We start from the raw sequence: 22,684 nt of genomic DNA, 5'->3' as shown, positions 1-22,684 counted from the left end.
TGGGAAAATAACAAGACATATTCAAACACACTGCAGTTTAATTCACTACTCACCTTCCTACTTTCTCATCTTTAAGAAGTCAGATGATTTTGTTTATTCATCACAGAAGTCAATTTCATGCATTCTCCATAGTCTTTAACAATCATTTTGTGTAGCTGAAAGCAGCCCTCCCCTACCTAATCTCCAAACCCAATTTCTTATTATCCTATTATATATGCAAATGTGTGTGGAAAATTGGGTGAATATTTGGGCCACAGACAATGGCTCTTCGGATTCCAGTAAGACTCACTGGTAGAGCATACGATATCCCAATTGGCTGATCAATGACCAACTCTATGTCATGAGGCTGGACACAATCTTACAACATTGAGAGGAAAAACGTTTTCAATTTTGTTAATCATCCTGAATTGCTCACTTTAACCTTCAAAATTAAAATATGCAAAAATACTCACATGCTCTCATAAGTTCATACACCTTAGGGGGACATCCTTCAGGCTGTTCCATTCGATACCCTTTTTCCAGTAGATCATAGACCTGGGACAGGTCAATACCTGGATATGGTGACATTCCATATGTAGCAATTTCCCACAGGAGCACCCCAAAAGCTGCAAAAGGGATGAACAAAAAAGAGCTTTATATTTCTTCTGATTTATTATTTATTTTATACCGCTAGGTAACTTCTCTTTCAAATTGTGGGTAACATTCACACTATTACAACATTAGTATACTCTTATAATTCTTACAACATGACTTGTTCTTCGAAGATATCTTCCACAGGAACACTTCACTGAAGGAACACTTCACTTTAAAGACAGTTTTCTTTAAATTTCCCAATTTTTATTTGGATTTCCTTTACTTCAATGAGGGAAAATAAACTATGACCATACAAGAAGTCTGGGGCATAAGCAAACTATTCTAAGAGCAATTTATGATCTATTTAATGAATTTCACAATTTTTAAGTCAGCTAATACTAGAGGAATAATACAAAAATAGACTCATTTAAAATGAGATAAAATTCGCATGTGAAAAAAGAGTTTGCTTGATTTTCTCACAGGTTATTCCTGAGTTTGAGATTTCTGGTAAAATATGACCTAGAATCCTCAACTATTTCTACTGGCCTACAATCCAAACTTCTAGACTTGTTCTGTCCCCTGAGTCTCTACTAAATCATATTTCTTTTCAGGGCAGTAGAAACAAGATCAGTTACAAGGACAAATTCTAGATGAAACTTCATCATGCCTTCCTTGAAAAGAGGTTGCTACTCTGTGTCACAGTGCTCTAGAAACAAGCAATAAAGCCTAATGTGGAAAACAGGGAGCTTCACAGAGAGGATCATTAGAACTTCAGTGCAATATAATACCTAGACTGTGAGTGCTCCGAAGGCAGGGACGTTTTTTACTTTTTTCTTTACAACTTCTTTCTACGGTAAGTGCCTCGCAGATAGTAATGCCTGGCAGATAGTAAATATTTAATAAATGCCTGCTGAATGACTGAAAAAGGACGGGTGTAAAGGCAAAGGATACGGATCATATAAAAGAGAACCTCTAAAGAATTAAGCATTTACTTAAAAAGAAAATGACAAAACACAGAAAAACGTCCCTTCCAACCTTACCCCAGACGTCAGATTTAATTGAGAAGGTATTGTAGGCAAGACTCTCTGGTGCTGTCCATTTAATAGGAAATTTGGCTCCAGCATGAGCAGTATAGGTGTCTCCAGTCATCAATCTACTTAAGCCAAAGTCAGCCACTTTTACCACATGGTTTTCTCCCACCAAGCAGTTACGAGCTGCAAGATCTCTGTGGGAAAGAGAAGCCAAACGTGATTCCAATCAGATGGTTCTGGAAAATGGTCATGAATGCTCTATTATCGGTTCTTTGTGCTACAAGCAGAGTTGATAAGTAACTGTTGACAGATATGGTATTTTATGAAAATCGCTGACATGGTAGAAAGCCACTAATTATACATCACTTGTAGAGTACTCATCAAGAGGCGGTTATGTGATGCCACAATAAAGCAGGCTTCAGAAAACGGGTTCCTATTCGTAAGTACAGTGGGATAGGTTTCAGAGGTGAGTAACAGATGCTCTTCTACAAGGTTTCAAGTTCTTTACTAAGACAAAAAGCTATTTTTAAACTTAAGCCGCTAGATGGAGCAAAAAGATCTTGGATATAGTCTTGGGCAAAATAAACAGCTTTCTGTTCTGAGAACAGCAAAAGCCCTGCATTAATACTTGAATCAGAATACACAGTAGGTTTATAGGAAATGACATTACAATGGTCCCTGTGAAAGAGAAAATTACTTTCCTGAGTTATCTGAAAATTTCTGGGAAGGTTCTCATATTCTTTCTTTTATTTGCATGTCAGGCAAGGCAGCTTCATGGTTAATCATAGGCGATAATCAGATTTTACACACCTATGGATGAAATTCTTCTTCTCTAAATACTCCATTGCAGAAGAGATCTGAGTGGCCATGTAAAGCAGTACAACTGCAGTCACCTCTTCTCGGTTGCATTCTCGGAGATAATCAAGCAAGTTCCCATAAGGCATGTATTCAGTCACAATGTAAAATGGTGGCTCCAAAGTACATACACCTGATAGTTCAAATAGAGCTTGCTTTATTAGTATATATTCAAACACTCCAAACCACTTTGGCAAGAATAATGGACAATTTTTAAAGCCTAGTTCAGCAGTAATCTTTTCCTTTCTTGCCATGTCATTCTCTGAAAATAATGCAGCAAAGTTAAGAAGCTGGCTGATAGGAAGTCTCTACTTCCATTGATATCACACTCTGGAAATTCACATGTATTTTGAGTATGTGCCTATTTGAGCAAAAGCAGATTTACTTGTATTAATTCCATAAGGGGTCAGGACTACCGATACTTCTAGAGTTCTGTACATGCCCACAATTCCCATCCTCAACTGCATGCTAACAATGTTTATCTAAAAGTAACAGCAATTGTGCATATGTTGAAGGCTATGTGAGCCCAGACTGTAATAATGCTTTTTAAAAAGATTGTAACTGTTTCCATAGTTAAGGATTTCACTAATACACGGCAGACTCCTTGTAAAAAACCAAAAGAAACTACTTCCTTTGGGATAGTTTGGTGCAATGAACACGCGAAGAAACTGGCCCTATTTTTAAAAAGGCAATGGTTCCAGTCAAAGGTTTCTCTGTGATCTGAAGAGGTGAGAAGCCAATCTATCACAGCACAGCACTTTCTGCTTATAAAGGTAAACTGATGGGTGGTCACAATTTTTAATCTTACTCCTTTGCTTAATGCCTCTTTATGACTATGATAAAAGAAGGACTTTAATCATAGTCCTTTGCTTAATGCTTCTTTATTTTGCAAAAAAATTTGGGACAGTTTTTGGTTTAGTATCATTTTGAATGATTCTGAACTTTGGTCTGGGGCAATAACCATAAGCTGGGCGGTTTTATACATTGCAATCAAACCAGGTCACTGTTTGTTGGGTAATTTTTAAACACAGAGACTGCTGATTAAAACAACAACCATTTATTGAAATAGATTTGTACTAGGAGCTTCCACCATGGTGATTCAAAAGGAGGATTTGGCGATAACAGGGGATTGGGGGACAAGTATCTTTGAAGAAACCTATGGTTCAGGCAAGCGTCCTCACCTAATAGTTGTACCAGATTAGGATGCTTGATTTCCTTCATCACTGCAGCTTCTTTTAGGAATTCCTCCACCTCCATAGTATCTTCCTGGAAAGGGGGGAAGATAAGAAAGAAAAAGAGGAAAGGGACAAGCCCCCATCTTAATCATTTGAGTCAACTCACAATCCTAAAACTTCAGCTTTAAAAGGTGGTATCTTTTGAATATTTTAGCACTTACTTCCAAGAAATTTTATCACAAAATAATATGCTCTATACAAGTCCAATTGAGAAAGAAAAATGTCTCCCTGAATTTATTCAATATTTGAAACTGGAGTAAAATTTAGTAGGGTGAGTAAAATTCAGCAATCATGTCCTATCACAACTGAAACACAAAAGACTTGGATAGATAACTCAGTTCTCCGCTAGTTTACTTCCCTAGATACCTCAAGCCTCTGAAAGAGGAGACAGAACAGTTAGCTGTTTACACATTTGTCTTCCTGACAAATTCCTTAAGGAGCAATGCATATCTGCAAGGCTGTACATATTGTTTCACACTCAGAACAAGCACTTAATAAGTGCTTGCAAAAGAACTGACTACTACTCATAGGTGAAGAGCAGTCCTTTTGAGTGACATGCCAGAGCTACTGAGGCATATGAGAAAAGAGAATGGAATGAGTGACAAAACTTGTAATTCGATACCAGGATGCTTAAAGGAGAAAGAGGGTGGCATCAGGAAAAAGATTTCTGTGAATATGAAGATCAAGAAAAAGTGATCTAATCTCATGGAGATGGGAAGAGCAAGCAGCAGGGAGATAAAGGACAGAACAAGAAAAGAGAGTGCCCATGATTCTCCAACAATGCATGAAGAATTCTGTCCAGCAGGGCTTTTCCTGAGGAAGGAAAGCAGCTTGCTTTGCTTTTACAAGTAATAATTTGCTTCTAACCTCCCACCAAGATCTATATCAACAGCCTCCAGAGACAAACCTTCCCCCCATGTGGATTTCACTGCATTTCAGTGAATAATCTGCCCCTGCATTGTCAGCAACGGCACCAGGGTTAATCATCACAATTTGCTGATGTGCTTGGCACCAGTGGGTGGAAAGCATTCCAAAGTTAAAGAAGGGCAAGCTGATATTTCCAAGTGATTCAGCACAAAAGAAAAAGATGCCTGAAAACTATAATTCTCAGCAACCCACCTTCAGTGTTTTCACAGCAACCGTAAGGCTATATTTCTTCCAGACGCCAACGTAAACCTCTCCATACTGACCACCCCCAAGTTTGTGCTTCATGGTAATATCTGTTCGTTCCATTTCCCATTTGTCATGGATAGGGGACACACCGTAGACTGTAGGCTTATTACACTTGGGTGCTGGGTAGTGTAGTGTTGTTACCAGTCCATCAGCCACCGTGGAGTGATGGTGAACAAGCTCAGCCAAGGTGCTAAAGCGGCTCTCAGCAGTTACATACACCTGGTGAGGAGAGTGGAGAAAAGCTAAACCAACCTAAAAGAGGTCATTATTTCACTAGTCTTAAGATATGAAAATAAGCAGCACTATTCACAATAGCCAAGACATGGAAACAACCTAAATGTCCATTGACAGATGAATGGATAAAGAAAATGTGGTACCTATATACAATGGAATACTATTTGGCCATAAAAAAGAACGAAATAATGCCATTTCCAGCAACATGGATGTGACTAGAGATTATCATACTAAGTGAAGTAAGTCAGAAAGAGAAAGACAAATACCATATGATATCACTTATATGTGGAATCTAAAATATGACATAAATGAACTTATCTCTGAAACAGAAACAGAATCATGGACATAGAGAACAGACTGGTGGTTGCCAAGTGGAGGGGGTTGGGGGAGGGATGGAGTGGGAGGTTGAGGTTAGCAGATGTAAGATTTATATACAGAATGGATAAACAACAAGGTCCTATTGTATAGCACAGAGAACTATATTCAATATCTTATGATAAAACATAATGGAAAAGAATATAAAAACAGAATGTCGATATATGTATAACTGAATCACTTTGCTGTACAGCAGAAATTAACACAACATTGTATACCAATTATACTTCAGTTTAAAAAATATTGATTAAAAAATATGAAAATAAGGAATTATCTTATTGAGGTAAATGGAAGAATTAAACCATGATGGCAGGGGGAAACAGAACTTCAGTTTAATCTCATTTAAACCACTCTTCCTATGGTTCCTAAAGTAGCTCTAGTCTTGAGGGGGAAAAGCTTCCAAAATCTCTCTCTGGATCATCAAGATCACTGGTCTTCAAATATTTTTATGCAAAAAGACTACGGAACCCAAATATATAAGATAAAGGAAGAGAAACGCTGATTAAAGTAGGTAAGAGGGGATTGGCTTCCTGTAAAGTTTATGAAATACCACCTCAGAATCTTGCACAGAACATAATTTGAAAAACACTGACTTCAGTTTTTTTGGTAGGGAGAGAGTATTCAAATATCTTATAATTTTTATTTCATTAAGATGTGCTTTTGAGTGTCTAGGCCATTTTACAAAAAGCCACAATTTTATTTCAGAGAGTTGTTAACAAAATTGTAGTTAATTTGTGATAAGCAGTAAGAAGTATAAAGTAAGATAGCAGTCTTTGGGCCTTATCTCCCAAGGGAGCTTGCTTATTTTTTAAGAAAGAAATTTCTAGTGTATACAGAAGAGTATACAATTAATAAATGGAGAATTGATGATTTCTATAAAGTGAACTCACCCATGTAAACATCTCCCACATGGAGAATTACAATATTACCAGCACCCAGAAGCCTCCCTCGTGCCCTCCCAGCTATTTACCCCTGCAAAGGTAACCACTCTGCTGACTTCTAACACCTTAGATTAGCTTTGCCTGCTTGTGAACTATACCTATACAAATGGAATCACACAATAAGTACTGTTTTGTGCCTGCTTTCTTTCACTCAACTTTTTTTTTGTGATATAATTCATATATCACACCATAAAATTCATGATTTCAAGTGTACAATACAGTGGTTTTCAATATATTCACTGGTTGTCCAACCACTACCACCATCTAATTCCCGAACATTTTCATCACCCTACAGAAAAACTCCATACCCATTAGAGTCATTCCCACTCCCCTCATCCCCATCCCCTGGCAATCACTAACCCCTTCCGCTCAGCTTTATGTGTATGAGAGTCATCTATGACAGGGGTCAGCAAACTTTTCTAGAGGACCAGATAGTAGATATTTTAGGCTTGTGGCCATAGCGTCTCTGTCATTACTCAAATCTGCCGTAATATTGAGAAAGCAGCCGTAGACAATACATAAACAAATGGGTGTATCTGTATTCCAATAAAATTTTATTTACAAAAGTAGGCAGTTGGTGGGTCACAGTTTTTCCTGAGAGTGTGTGTACCAGTACTATGTTAATTTTGCTGTTGTATGAGATTCCGTTTTACGGATATACCACAATGTATTAATTCATTCTACTGTGGTTAGACAGTTGGGTGTTTCTAGTTTCTGACTACTGTAAATAATGCTGCTGTGAATATTCTTGTACATGTCTTCTGTACACAAATGCACTCATTTCTACTGGGTATACAACCAGAAGTAGATCTGTTGAGTCTCTCTTATATCATCACTCATCTGATTCTATTTGGTTTCATCAAGAAAAAATATGTCTGTAAGGTGATGCAAAAGAGAAAGAAAATTAATAATTTACTATCTCCTACTTTTTACCAGCCATTATGTTTTATGGAAATTATCTCACTGAATCCTCACAAGAATCCAATAATATGGGATGGGAAACTGAGGCTTAAGTAAGGTCACAACGTTAATAAATGATGGAGTTACCCAGCAAACCAGATCTGCTTGCTTTAAAGCCTGTGTGCTTTTCCCCTACTATGCATATCACAAAGAGAGAAAGAGTGGAAGAAACAATTCAATCTAAATTTACTGTTCAACAGAAGAATTGACATAAGCCTATACTTTACCATTTATAAAGTAAAACAGTTCCATTCTAATATGACCATTTCTATATGGTTGGTCTTTCTAACATATAAACTGCTAAATGACTGATTGAACTATTTATATTAACATACATTAATGATCAACATCAGTCTCAGAAGCCTAAATTCTTATTCGGTAAACTTTCTGGTAGAGATTATTATAATTTTCATAGATACAAGGTTTAATTTATAAATTCTACATAATGTATTGGATGCATATATGCATACCTGTATACTGATGATGATGAGAACAGTTAACTTATATAGCTGTTTTCTTCATTCTTCACCTTCAAATCTAGCTCATCATTAAACTATTAACATAACACTGCTTTTAATTTCCATTACCATATTCTTTTGAAAAGAGTAAGCTCTCTCTCACATGCCAAATAGCTCAAACTCACGTCAGTGATTAGTTTATTTCATGTCAGACATAAAAACTATACTCTTTGGTCGTTCTGAGTATTGTTTCTAAAGAGCAGCCAGTCCACACCTAGAGGTGGCTGCCAGCCAGTCTTACCTTGCCATCTGTGGTGGTATTGATCCTGTAGTGATACACACGCCCCTCATACCTGAGCGAGATTGACAGCTGCCCAGGGCTGCTCTCACTTTCTCGCACCAGGAAGCTGCCATTGATTAGACTGCTGAGTAGGTACTCTGCTGCACTGCGAGACACAGGTCCATGGTACCAGGAGTGTTTTTCCAGGCTGTTCACTGGGGTGATGTAGTTGCTTGGCACCCAGCCTTGGCCATTCTTAGAGCGAACTTCACTCCACTCACCATTCTGGTTGTAACCAAGGACTCGTAGCTTTTCACCTGGCCAGGAGGTCATCACAGAATGAAAGATAAGATGTTAAGACTATCTCAAATGGAAGCAGTCTACTGTCAAACTTAAAACTCACTGAAAAATGAATCAAGAACTTTTAAGCCAACAAAATTTTTAAAAATAATGAAAAGTTGGCTGTCATCATAGCCTGATTGATATCTTTAGCTCATAGCTTAAACAAAAGCAGCATAGTTAAGAGATGGTTTTCTGACATTACCTACAGAGTTTTAAAGGTTTTTAACCAGAAACTCCATGCATGCAACTAAGGTAGCATACAAAGATAAAAAGGTTACCCAAATGTCTGGAAAATGACATAGTCTCACTCTTCAAAAAAATGAAATTAATTTTTTCCTCAAAACAGTCTGTCAGGGAATGTATCTTATATATGGTTCAGTGTTAACCACAGTCAAGGACTAGGGATAAGACATGTAAAATACAAAGTTACTTCTAAATTTCAGTTGGCACAAAGGCTACAAAAACCATCAATGTAAAAAAACAAAGAACAAAACAAAAAAGAACTGACCACAGAGCTTTCAGCAACATTTTCAGAAAGAAAAGTACTTGGAAGTGGAGGTGGGCAGTGAGGATTCCCGAAGCACAATCTTTGCCAGGGCTCAAGTTTTAAAACAGAATTTCCCAATTTCCCTCCCATTCCCCATGATGAATTAATCACCCCTATCTGCTCCTCTCAAATTAGTGTGTGGCAAAGGGAAGCCGAGTCTGAAGTTGGAACCCAAGACACAAGTTACTCGGAGTTATCTTTGCTATCAACTTCAATGTCCTTGATTTCTCTAATAAAGCCGTGAACATCAACTTTAGACTCTCCAAACATACACCCTGCCCCTGTACTTGCAGCACAGGCAAAACAGGGAGGGTGAAAGAGGTATCATTAGTGATAAATGATAATTTAAAGAATCCTTTTAAGGTCTTAGGCTCCCATGTCTGAGAGATGCAAGCCTTCCTATAGAGTTCACATTGACTTCAGTGTCAGAAAACAGAAGAAAGCCAGAGCAATCAAAAGCACATGGCTCAGCAGTTATCAGGCAAAGGCTGTTGAGGAAAAACTCAAAATTACTATTCTGGCAACCGTCTAACTTTTTTCAGCGGTCTACAGAAATGTTTACCATAGGATAACTTTCTATTAGCCCCTACCACCTCACCCAAGACCCTAGGATGTGAGACATTCAATGAGAAAAAACATGAGTTTGTGCATGTGCACACGCACACACACACACATACAAAAAATAAATATACGTATAGGTATATAGTAGTGTACGTGCATGTGGTGGTGGAAATGCATGTGTACTGATAAATACTCCCCAACCATATCTGCAGGGAAAAAAAATCTTACTGCTGCCAGAAAAGCTAAATAAGACTTGTCAGTCTGTAGCTTTTCTCCACTACTCTAAGAGAATGAGAATTAAAGACTACGTTCTTTACCAAGTATATTACTGTTTCTTCCTTACAAAGAACTGATAATGACATGTCATCATAATCAGGATACAGTCAAACTCCCTAGGTTTTTGGTTGTTTGTTTTTCTCTTTTTGGCAGTTAGGAGGAGAATTTTCCACTCTGGAAGTTTTGAATACCATGGAAATTGACAATGGATATAAACATTGGCCCTATTGCCAGAGGAATCCTGGGAGAACTTTGTTTTTTAATTCAAGCAAAATATCATCTTTGAAGAAGGAACTAAAATAAGTATTGCTATTTTATTTTTAAAATATTTTCTTGTCTTTTAAAATAATAAATTAGCTTTAGCATGACACTGTTTTATATTAATAAGAACCTGGATAAAAACCTGGCATTTCATAGGTTTTAAAAGAAATCACTGTTGGTCATAAGAAAACGGGAATCCCACTTCTTGGGCTGCACACTAGTAGTTGCCATTACTGGTAACAGATGAATCAACAGGCTTTCTTTATCAATGTTTCCTTGGTGACTGACTGAGCTATCTTGGAAAATAACTGACATGAAAATTATATCTAGGAAAGAATGTTCTGAGTCTTCACTTCACCAACGTCTCCACTGAAGCATCTTAAGGTAAAAGAGTGTGTTGTAGCCCAAAGAGACTACCTACCACACAGTATATAATGCTTTTGAAGTCCTTTGTTTTATCCTAAACCTCTGTGTAAAATTTTCCTCCCATCATAAAACACAGCCCCCCACACATGTACAAATACCATCACCAACCTGCTGCCCCCAAAACTACCCAAAATCTTTAAGTAAACTGATGTTAGGAGATAATAATGCACTTTACTTTTCCTGTACGTTTGAAACCTCCTTGCACATGTACACATACAATCATGCCCACTCTGGGACATACCTACACCCCAGTTTGAGAAACTCAGTTTTAAGGATTTCTGCTTTTGAAGAATCTGGTTGGATTTTAAAAATTGATGTATATAAAAATTTTATTTAACGGTAACATTCCTTGAGTGGAGACCTGTCTTCTTAATTTGGTATATGTGCTCCCATTTAATACCTCATTCTGAACCCTTACAAATAAAAAGAATATGTTTGACAAATAATCATTTAAGTTACATTTTCATTTAGCTAAAAATTATCCTGAATCTTATTTTTTCCCAGTAGGAAGCTTTCATAAATGCAAAAGACAAGAAAAGCTTAAGCAGATTAGCAATCCAACTCATGTACACAATGAGAATGTCCTATACTATTTCTTTCTCAAAAAAGTTTCACGTTTTCTGTCCTTGTTCAAAAAACCAATAATGGTTGGTTTTACCTGGACATGTTCTCGATGTTCCCTTTGATAAGAATTTACTACTGAAAATAAACTACTACTCTGTTGAGAGTGTTACTACAATAGAAACCCTTCCTACTAGTCCTTTCACTAACCCATATAAACACAAATGAGAGATAAGTTGTCTAGGCCAGTGCTACTCAAAGCAGGTCCACAACAAGATGCTTGTGCCAGAATGTTAATCACTGGATTACTTTCTTCCTGCTGAAAGTCTTGTTCCAAAAAAGGAAAATGTCAGCTGAACTAAATAATAAATAGTGTACTTAGCAATGTAGTTGTTTTACATTTTGAGTGAAAGTTCTTAATCTCAGTGCAGACTGGTAACGAATGGTTCTCAAATAGGCAGTCAGTCCACGAACGACACTTAGAGTAGCACTGGGGTCTGGCAACATGACATCTTAGCCACAGTTCAGTGAGAAGAGGTGTACGGTAAACCTTACCTTTGCGGCAGGTGAATGCTGGCATATTATGTATAGTACAGAATTCTGAGAATGAGTAAAGTTTATGTATATATCGTGTGGTGTTTTTTCTAAAGTACTTCGTCTCATTTTAGCCTTAATAAAAATCCTATAAAGTAGATAAAGTGGCATTATCCCCTACACAGGTTTTAAAAAAAAGAATGAACCAAAGGTATCTGGGCCCAAATTGCCTAGCTAATTTTAGTCAGAGGCAGAATCTAGAATATACCCCTTTATTTCTTAACCACTAATAAAAACTGAAAAGTGAGAGGATGTTACATAGAAGTTCACCTTTAGTAATACTCAGTGTGTTGTCACCACTTGCTACGAAATCATAAAGTGCAACAAAGAGATTAGGGTCACTCTCAGTGGCTCCAAGCAAGTTCTCCTTGGAGCTCCACCTGATGGCTTCATTCAGGGCCTGGGGTTCAACATCACAACCATAGGGGCGGTGCAAGGCTTCTGAAAGACATAAAGAGAAAGGAGTTCACAGTAAGTCCAAGAGATGGAAATTCATTTGAATTCAGTACATACACAATATTTTAGCTGCTGGCATTATACTGATGGCTCCAGGGTGGAACAAAACTGTACACATAGTTGTGGAGTCATGAAGAATGAGCAAAACAGCACCATCTCCTAAGCAGGAGAGAAGTCTACTTGTTGAAAATACAACAAGATAGAGAAAAGAACACAAAACGAGCATTTAGCTGTTATACGCATTAACCAAAATCAGAACTAAATGAATAGGAAAGGCACAGTTTCCTCAAAATAAAAAAAGAAATCTCAAAAAGAAATGGCAGTTCATTTTATAAAACACACAAGATATTTTGTCTAGGTGACGGCGGTTTTAAGAAGGAATAGTTATGTTTTATAAGTCCTCCCAAAGTACCTTTCTCCCCTTACTCTCTCCATATAAAACAAATTGTGGAAAAGATAACAGAGATTTTAAGAAATATGTACAGATTGTATTAATCCAGACCTTCCACTTACATATAGAAAATTACAGAAATAGTGCTTTAAGAAAAAAATCCTAAAATTATCTATTAAATAACAGAAAAATATTTTGGTTTAATACAAAATATTTTTGGCATCCCAAAATACCTTTGTGTTACCACGCACTGTCTATAACATAACAGCTTTCAACTGTTAATTGTTTTAATGAAAAAAAATTTTTTTACCCTATTTTCTTTTCCTAAGTGGTACATTTTTATAAAATAACTAACTTAGGGCTCTAGAAAATACTACCAGCAGTGCACATGATTTATTGAGTTTCTATCATGTGTACTGGTTGAAGCCTTGTAAGACCTGGTTTCTTCCTCAAGGCATTGTGGTTCTTAGATTTAGTTATACTACACAAATAGGTGATCCCTATACCATCTTAGTTAAAGATCACCTGCTTCTCACAGTTCAGGATGATTATACAAAAAATACACTCATCTTTCAGTAGCAATGTTCTTAATCACTAAAAACTGGTTTTTGTGGCAATCTGCCACTATCCAGCTGCCTCTGTCATAAAACAACACTTTTCTAGTATGTCTCTCTCTCCCTCTCCTTCCACTCATTTTTAATTTAAACTTGGTTTTATCATACATGAAGAAAAACCCTTGAATCCGTGATTTTCTTTCTTTTCCAATCCATTCCCTCCTCTCCTTCTGTACTGCCAATGTCTTAGTTCAGATTCCCATCATCTCTCACCTGGACTACTGCCTCCAGTCTTGTCTCCCTCAAATCCATCCTCCACACAGCTGGCAAAGTGATCTATTTAAAACAAAAATTTGACCATGTCACTCTTCTTAAGATTCTTTAATAGTTCACCATCAAGCTACAATCTCTTTAACATGGCCTATAAGGTCTCTTATCATCAGATCTCTACCTATTCCTCCAGCTTCACCTCTCCCCCATTCCACACCTCAAATTTTACATCTGAACATACACCATGATGCTTCCTACCTTTTTGCCTTTGTTCACATAGTCCTATCTACCTAGAATGTGCACTCATTCCACCCCTTTTTATTTTTTTTCCCACCCTTTTTTTTGACTGGCTGGCTTCTACTCATTTTATTGATATAACACTCAACTCCAATATAACCTCCCCGTGGAAGCCTCACATGCTGCTCCTCTCTGTGCTCACAAAAGCATTACACTTGCTGCAGTAACACCTCCTATCTTTATCCTCAATTTATGTTCGTTTCCCCAACTTCACAATGTGCTCCTTGGCATAAGAACTGTATCTTTTTTCTAGCAAGTGTCACATAATATGTGTTCAGTAACTGTTGACTGAATGAATAACCAAATTACACAAAAATATAAGTGACGGGAAACAGTGAGATGTCTTTTAAACTTCAAATAGCATTAACCAATGTTTTTAAAATGGCTTCATAACCGTCTGTATCATATAGACAGAAATTCCTCTTATAGGTTGGATGTTCTTCTAACAGTTTATTTCACTTCTTCACATTCCTTCCTCCTCTTAAAAAGAATGTATTTTTAAAATTTCACAGCTAATTAAATTGTTTTACATTAAGAATGTTACAACAAACCTGAAGATATGTCCATATGTCCTGAAAAGTTAATTTGAAACAAATTACCTTGCTTCTTGTTTAAATGCAGAATTATAGTGAATAGGAACAGCTGTATTATATATACTAAGATAACAAATTAGGATTACCAAACAAACAAAATACTATATCATATAAAACATGCTTCAGACTGGTCTCAGGTACTATGTTTTTCTTCATTCTAATGAAATATTATCTACTCTAATGGAATTTCCATTGGGCTACTTTATTAAAATGAAAAGAACTGCTAAAAAGAAGTACAGAGAATAGTCTAATATTTTTTAGGTTCTATACTGAATATCACATGTTCCATCCACAATGATAAATGTTTCTTGCCAGTGATAGTGGTAACACATTACAATGTTTTATGATTATTATTTGGTTTAATGATTGCCAAACAGTTCAAGTATATTTCCTTCTTTTTAGATAAAAGAAAGTCCCCCTTGTTTGACATTATAAGAGGAACAAAAATCAAGGGTAACAAGAACTTCTGTACTACCAAGTCAGAAACAGTAATCAAGTAGACACTGAAGCCAACTCTTAAATCCTATCAGGCCAGAAACAACAAATACTGTATATTTATACCTTACTTTGTGAAACCCAGTATATTAAAAATCTAAGATTTACAAAACTAATGATTTTAGTGAACATCTACTATACAGTAGGCATCATGCTGGGCCTCAGAATATAAAGATTAAAAATCACTAATAACATTATTTGGACTTACTATAAAAAACTAGCATCCATTCTTTCCCCCAAATGTGCTGCTCTCACAGAATTTTCCACCTCAGTTAATGGCAAGTCCATCTTTTCAGTTCCTCAGGCCAAAAACCTTGGAAGTTTGAGTACAAACTATAAGATAAATAAGCTCTGGGGATCTAGTGTATAACATAGTAATTACAGCTAATAATACTGTATTATAAATTTTAAAATTGCTAAGAGACTAGATTGAAATTGTTCTTACCACAAAAAAGAAATGGTAATTATGTGACATGATGCAGGTATTAGCTAATGCTATGATGGTAATCATCTTGCATTACCAAAGTGTACCAAATCAACACTTATGTATTATTATACCTTAAACTTACACAATGTTATATGTCAATTATATCAATAAAGGTGAGGAAAGAAAAACAAAAAACCTTGGAATCATTCATGACTCCTTTTTTGCTCTCCAATACAACATCCAATCCATCAGGAAATCCTATTGGCACTGCCTCCAAGAATATATCTGGAATCTATCCATTTCTCACCGCCTCCACTACTACTGCCCTGTCACCACCATCATCTCTCAGCTAGATTATTTCACTAGACTTCTAACTGATCTCCATGCTTCTTATCCTAGCTCTCTACTGTCTATTCTCAACACACCAACCAGCTTTTAAAGCATAAGTCAGATTGCTTTACTCCTCTGCTCGAAACTCTTTGATGGCTCCTTATCTTGGAATAAAAGCTAAAGTCCTTACAAGGGGCCTGCAAGGCCCTTTGCAACTTACCTTGCCCAATTCATCTTCCTACTATTCCTCTCCCATTTTACCTCATTCTGACTACTGGCATCCCTGCTGTTGCTTGAACAAGACAGGCACACTCCTACCTCAGGACCTTTGTACTGGCTTTTCCATCTGCCTAAAACATTCTTCCCCAAGACATCCACATGACACTTCACTCAAATGTTACCCTCTTGGTACAGCATCCTCTGACCATCCTATTTTAAAATGCATCTACTCCTGACAACACTTCCACATCCCCCACGACTCCTTTCCTAATGTATTTCTCTCCATCACTTTTTTTTTTTATAAATTTATTATTATTTTTTTTGGCTGTGTTGGGTCTTCGTTACCGTGCGTGGGTTTTCTCTAGTTGCGGAGAGTGGGCTCAGTAGTTGTGGCTCACGGGCTTTAGAGCACGGGCTCAGTAGTTGTGGCACACAGGCTTAGCTGCTCTGCAGCATGTGGGATCTTCCCGGCCCAGAGCTCAAACCCGTGTTCCCTGCATTGGCAGGCGGATTCTTAACCACTGCACCAGGGAAGTCCCTCCATCACTCTTACTACCACAAAATATGTAATTTATTTATCATCACATTCACATCAACTATTACCTCATCCCACAAGAATATTAGTTTCAGGAAGACAGATATTTTTGCCTGCTTTGTTCACTAATAAATTCCAAGCACCCCAAACAGTGAATGCATATAAGAGGCTCTTGAAAACAATTTGTTGAATAACTGAATCATGCATACTGCTATACTCACAGAGGATGCTATGAGAGGACAGAATAAGAAAACAAAACTCTGCAGTCAGAAAAGGTTTCAGAGAAGAGAAAGCATTTAAATTGGATGAGCAGGAATTCTGCTCTGATGATAGTAGAATGACAGACTGTCAAAGTGCAAGGACATGTCTATGACACGTGATTCATCTGTACTGGAGAGGAACTCCATCAAGCTCAAAGGAGGATTTTTAAAGGCAAGTCAGCTTCTTAAAACCATGTTATTTGACAAAAGGAGAAAGGAGAATGAGACCTATGGCACAATTTTATGAAAACTTAAAACATATATACAGGCCAAAAAATACTGTACATTTCTGTAATATATACAAAATAATAAATACAGGAAAACAGTCATTTCTGAGACCAAAGTACTAAAAGAACCACAACTTGGAAAACAATCCTTTTTATTCCCCAATCCCCTTCTTCCCATCTCTGGTTTTACAGTCTTTTTGGTCAAGTCAAAAGATCTTATTTCCTTCGTTTCTTCTTTCTTCCCACTCTTTTGTTCTCACAGTACTAAGGCTCTATTTCCTGTACAATCCGCCTGCACAGGATATCCACTTAAACACCTTCCTACCCACTAGCACCAAACAAAAGGGGAAATTTTCCAAAGACAAGAAATATCCTAACATTTTCCTGAGGCCAGGAATGAACATGTTTTAACTCATAAAGAGTTAAAGAACTAAATGGGGGAGAGCAAGCTAAGGAATGAAGACAAAAAGAGGGGGGAGGACCTATAGGAAGTAAATGCCACCGTGTTATCCAGTAGGTCTAGTCTATGCTACTTTCCTCATCGGCTTAAGACAGTCAAATCTGGATGATTCAGATGTACTGCACCCGCCCAAATACAAGTGTGTAGGCTGGGAATGTTTTATTTTTGAACAACATCAAGTGACTACTATACATGAGGTAACTTAGAGAGTGAGTTATCTGTCATTACTCACTATTGTTGAGGTATATCATGGACTTAAGATGACACAACAGAAGACTCTAATTTTTACTTATGGAATATAGGACCCAGGTAGCAGAAATACATTGTGACTATTAAGAGAAGGTAATTTTATTACTTTTTTCTACTAATATACTTGTAGGAAACAACAAAAATAAGGCAAAACATAGAAGTAGCAGCTTGTACAAAGTAAACTATCAGGATTAAACAAGTTAAAATCCAGAATAAAACTCAAATTCAGAGATAATTCCTAAGTTTAACGTTTAATGTTTAATTACTGTTTAAATAATGTCTAATGTTTAATTTAAATTAATGTTTAATTTTACTTAAAACAGTTTTTACCAATTAGTCATTCAATAACTTTTAGCAGAAATTTCTAAGTTTAAGAAATTTCTAGGTAGAAATTTGTCAGGTAGTAATTGGAGAAATTAATATTCAAAAATTTCAGTTTAGGCATTTCCAAGCATTTTTACAAACACTTATCTTGCTAGAATTCTACTTTGTCTGATTCCATATTCCCTAAGAAGCTAATACTTTTTTTTTTTTTTTTCTTTTTAGTTGTGCCGCGCAGCTTGCAGGATTTCAGTTCCCCAACCAGGGGTCAAACCCAGGCCCACAGCAGTGAAAGCACAGAGTCCTAACCCCTGGACCACCTGGGAAGTCCCTAAGAAACTAATACTTTTTAACACCTCTTTTAAAAACTGTGTAAGGTGGTTAGATAAATCAATTGTTCTCAATATCAAGCCATATGTATCTTAATACTACAAAATATCATATGTTATTCATTTCTTCTTTCATTCAATAGGTACTTACTAAGGTCCTACTATGAAATACCAGGAAAAAAAAACACATGAAGCTTCACTGGCCAAGAATAAAGATGATAACAATAGTAGATAATATCAATTTTTTGAAATCTCCATTCATGCTTGATTACTGTGATTATGTACCCTCCCTAAACTATCACCCTTATATCATACCTGTCAAGTTGGGTAGAGCAGTTTCTGAGGCCTCACTGCACAGGCAGCAAAGCGATGTGTCCTGATCTCTGCCATAACAATTAGGTAGAAGCAGAGCTGTCCCAAAGACCATTCCTCTGCCCAGAAGCACAAAAGTTTAACTGATGTATGTACAGAGGAAGTCTTGGAATTCCACTCTCTGACAAGCAATACCATATGCATGTGACACTCATTCATGTACTCAGTAGCCAGAAGGAACCAATGGAAGGGTAAGCATTTACAAGTCCAAAGTGGGTGAAGAGTTACATAAAGGAAAATGTCTAGTAATTAGCAAAACATTGAGTCAGAATGGAGATACTTCAAAACCTCTGGAACATTTTGAAAAAATAAGTAAAAACTGACACACATGAGTAACAAATAATAAAATACGTAGGGATTAGTACATATAGATGGGGTTTCATTCCTAAGTGATAATGAAGTGAGACTGTACAGAAAAGTTTCCTTGAAGAAAACGCGTTTACAATAAGTGTTTACACTTTTAAAAGAGAGGAAACGCCTAACAAGACTCATCTTTTGCATCACTTAAATTAGTTCCCGAAACCACAATCCAAAGTCAAAGAAATAGTTACAATCTGATTCATAAGCACAGAAGCCAGGAAATGACAGCCTTCAGTAAAATTTTGGCTCTATTATAGCTTAATAAAGGTTAAAAACATGGCATGATAGTGCTGAAAACTTTTGAGTATTAAAACTTTTAAAAGTGAAAGACTAATCTTTGTTAATACATAGGAACAAAGTTAAATAAAACTTAAGAACCTTATAGGAAATTAGTAAAATCTACAAATGATGGATGACTTTAGTGGTATAATCTACAAAAATAATACAAGAATGTGTTACTGTACACCTAAGAACACTCATTGATTCAATAAATACTTGTTAAGTACCTACTATGTACCAGCCACTGTGCTCGGTTCCAGGTCAATAAAGGTTAACGGTAAAATTATAGATAGTAGAACTGAAACAGCCTTCAATAAAGATGTTACAAAATTATAATGTAAACTTAAAGAAAGAATGACTTTGATGTAGGTAATTATTAACAGTGTAAAAAAAACAAACATTATGCACTCAAAGAAATTAACTTTTATGAAGCCAGTACTGTTAACATCATGAGGAAAGCAAGAGTTAAACGACTAATGGGTTACCTCAAATTAATGACTCAGAATTTCAAATACTGGGTTGAATTTCTCCTTCCCTAAATTACACAAAATAAAAGGCAAAGGAGTTCCATAATTCATACTTTATACATATCTATATTCTATACCATATGATTTACTATTTAATCAGTAAATCTGCTATTTAAATTACCAATAATTAATAGTTACATTTTTTAAGGCTCCTATATTGTTTTTTTTTTAAGATCGTTTTGTGATCTCAGATTAACATCTTTGTTTTTTTTTTTTTAATTTTTATTTATTTATTTATTTATTTATGGCTGTGTTGGGTCTTCGTTTCTGTGCGAGGGCTTTCTCTAGTTGCGGCGAGCGGGGGCCACTCTTCATCGCGGTGCGCGGGCCTCTCATTATCGCTGCCTCTCTTGTTGCGGAGCACAGACTCCAGACGCGCAGGCTCAGTAATTGTGCCTCACGGGCCTAGTTGCTCCACGGCATGTGGGATCTTCCCAGACCAGGCCTCGAACCCGTGTCACCTGCATTGGCAGACAGATTCTCAACCACTGCGCCACCAGGGAAGCCCAAGGCTCCTATATTGTTACCAGGAGTACAGAGGGGATGAACAAATAAACAAAATGTGGTACATACAATGGAATATTATTCAACCATAAAAAGGAATAAAATTTTAATATATGCTACAACATAGATGGGCCTTGAAAACATTATGCTAAGTGAAATAAGTCAGACACAGAAGGACAAATATTGTATGATTCCACTTAAGTGAAATATCTAGAAGCTGTTCTAGTTCTGGAAATGGGTGACTGTACTTCAGGCTACTAAACTGTACACCTTAAAATAGTTTAAAAGGTAAGTTTTATGTTATGTATATTTTATAATTAAAATTTTTTAATTAAAAAATAATAACTACTGACGTCTCCAAAGACCTCTGTTATGTGGGTTACATCTATCATTATTTACCGTATTTGAAATTAAAACTGAGAAACTGTAATATTAATTTTAAAATAACAATAAACTCATGTTAACATATTTTATTAAAAATAACTACCCTTGAAAAGAAAATTAAGAGGTAAGAGTAACATTGTCATTTTTTGCAAATATCTGGCTTAAAACAAGATAGTAGAATCTTCATTCTGCATTTGATCTGTTGTGATGTTATTTTTGTTTAAGTATATGAAAATCTTATTGCACACAGATATGGAGGTATAAAAGGAAGGTATATTTTAACATTCTTTCAGATTATTATGGATATTCTTCTTTGATACCACACCAAAACTCAACAAAGGTTAACTGTAAATTGAAATCTGAAACCACATAGACAAAATTTTCATCATCTGTCAAATTAAAATTTGTTGGTTTATCTTGTACTTGGAATGGGTCTATTCTGTACTTTGCATTTTTTAACATCATGCATTGATCATCTGGAAATCATGATTCACTAAATGTTGATATACTTCGTTATATAACATTGAAACATCCTATTCATTACTATCACCATCAATCTCATCACAAAAGTTTTAAGAAGCTGTCATGATCAGAATGATGGTTACTAATTTTAATAAATTCTAATTTTTGCTTAAAAGCTCAAATTCTACCATTTCCAACAATTAATACATCTTCTTTGAAACAGCAAACTCACTTCATTCATTTTTGAGAAAATGTCTACCAAATCCCAAATCTGAATAGTTTGTTGTTCAGTCTTTCAAGTGAAAATAGTGTTCCATGAAAAAAGCAGCCAGTTCAACTCAAAACACAAAAAAATTGCACATGGCTCTCTCTAAAAACAGCCACAATATTTTGGCAAGCAGCAGAAGTACTTTATGCGTACTTTCCATTTTGTCACATAGAATACTAAAAAGACATGTATCTGAGAATCAAGACTTTTGTAAAATTAACCATTTTTACTGCTTAATCAAGGAAATTCTTAAGTAAAACTGTTTTGTTAGACTTTTTATTTTATATTGGAGTATAGTCGATTAACAATGTTGTGATAGTTTCAGGTGCACAGCAAAACAACTCAGCCATACATATACATGTATCCATTCTCCCCCAGACTCCCCTCCAATCCAGGCTGCTACTTAACATTGAGCAGAGTTCCCTGTGCTATACAGTAAGTAGGGCCTTGTTGGTTATCCATTTTAAATATAGCAGCGTGTAAATGTCAAACCCAAACTCCCTAACTATCCCTTCCCTCCACCCTTTCCCCTTGGTAACCGTAAGTTCATTCTCTAAGTCTGTGAGTCTGTTTCTGTTTCATAAATATGTTCATTTGCATCATTTCTTTTTATATTTCGCATATAAGCAATATCATATATTTCTTTCTCTGACTTACTTCACTCAGTATGACAATTTCTAGATCCTTCCAAGTTGCTGCAAATGGCATTACTTCATTTTTTTTTAATTGGAGTATAATTGTTTTAAAATGTTGTGTTAGTTTCTGCTGTACAATGAAGTGAGTCAGTTATATGTATACCTGTATCCCTTCCCTCTTGGACCTCCCTCCCACTCCACCCCCCAACCCACCCATCTAGGTCGTCATAGAGCACCGAGCTGAGCTTCCCAAGCTTTATAGCATGTTCCTGCTAGCTATCTATTTCACACATGGTAGTGTATATATGTCAATCCTAATCTCCTAATCCGTCCCACCCTCCCGTTCTCCTCCAGTGTCCACACGTCCGTTCTCTACATCTACGTCTCTATGCCTGCCCTGCAAATAGGTTCATCTATAACATTTTTCTAGATTCCACATATATGCATTAATATATGGTACTTGTTTTTCTCTTTCTGGCTTACTTCACTCTGTATGACAGACTCTAGGTCCATCCACAACCCTACAAATGACCCAATTTCATTCTTTTTAACAGCTGAGTAATATTCCATTGTATATATGTACCACATCTTCTTTATCCATTCCTCTGTTGATGGACATTTAGGTTGCTTCCATGTCTTGGCTATTGTAAACAGTGCTGCAATGAACATCAGGGTGCATCTATCCTTTCTAACCATGTTCTTCTCTGAATATATACCCAGGAGTGAGACTGCAAGATCATATGCTAGCTCTATTTTTAGCTTTTTAAGGAACCTCCATACTGTTCTCCACAGTGCCT

The 22,684-nt window shown here is 36.4% G+C and overlaps 1 protein-coding gene across 7 annotated transcripts in view; it reads right to left on the bottom strand.

The window, feature by feature from the left end:
- Positions 1-22,684, bottom strand: part of ABL2 (ABL proto-oncogene 2, non-receptor tyrosine kinase) — a gene marked incomplete at its 5' end in the record, with an annotated part of 120,534 nt that overhangs the window by 13,774 nt on the left and 84,076 nt on the right. For 2 of the 7 annotated variants that reach the window (XM_082465168.1, XM_082465169.1), the window contains 9 exons: positions 453-605; positions 1,614-1,798; positions 2,415-2,592; positions 3,641-3,725; positions 4,814-5,086; positions 8,137-8,432; positions 11,954-12,124; positions 13,358-13,420; positions 18,412-18,523. In XM_082465168.1, coding sequence (XP_082321294.1) covers positions 453-605; positions 1,614-1,798; positions 2,415-2,592; positions 3,641-3,725; positions 4,814-5,086; positions 8,137-8,432; positions 11,954-12,124; positions 13,358-13,420; positions 18,412-18,523 — 1,516 coding nt within the window. Of the gene's footprint in view, positions 1-452; positions 606-1,613; positions 1,799-2,414; positions 2,593-3,640; positions 3,726-4,813; positions 5,087-8,136; positions 8,433-11,953; positions 12,125-13,357; positions 13,421-14,947; positions 17,963-18,411; positions 18,524-22,684 lie in introns of those variants that run through there. The other 5 variants (XM_082465163.1, XM_082465166.1, XM_082465164.1 and 2 more) reach the window with 3 other exon arrangements.

Source organism: Balaenoptera physalus (genome assembly GCF_965194825.1).
Source record: "Balaenoptera physalus genome assembly, chromosome: 1".
NCBI classification, from domain to species: domain Eukaryota; kingdom Metazoa; phylum Chordata; class Mammalia; order Artiodactyla; family Balaenopteridae; genus Balaenoptera; species Balaenoptera physalus.
Note: the sequence above shows the minus strand (reverse complement) of the source record. Positions and strands in the feature narration are given on the sequence as shown.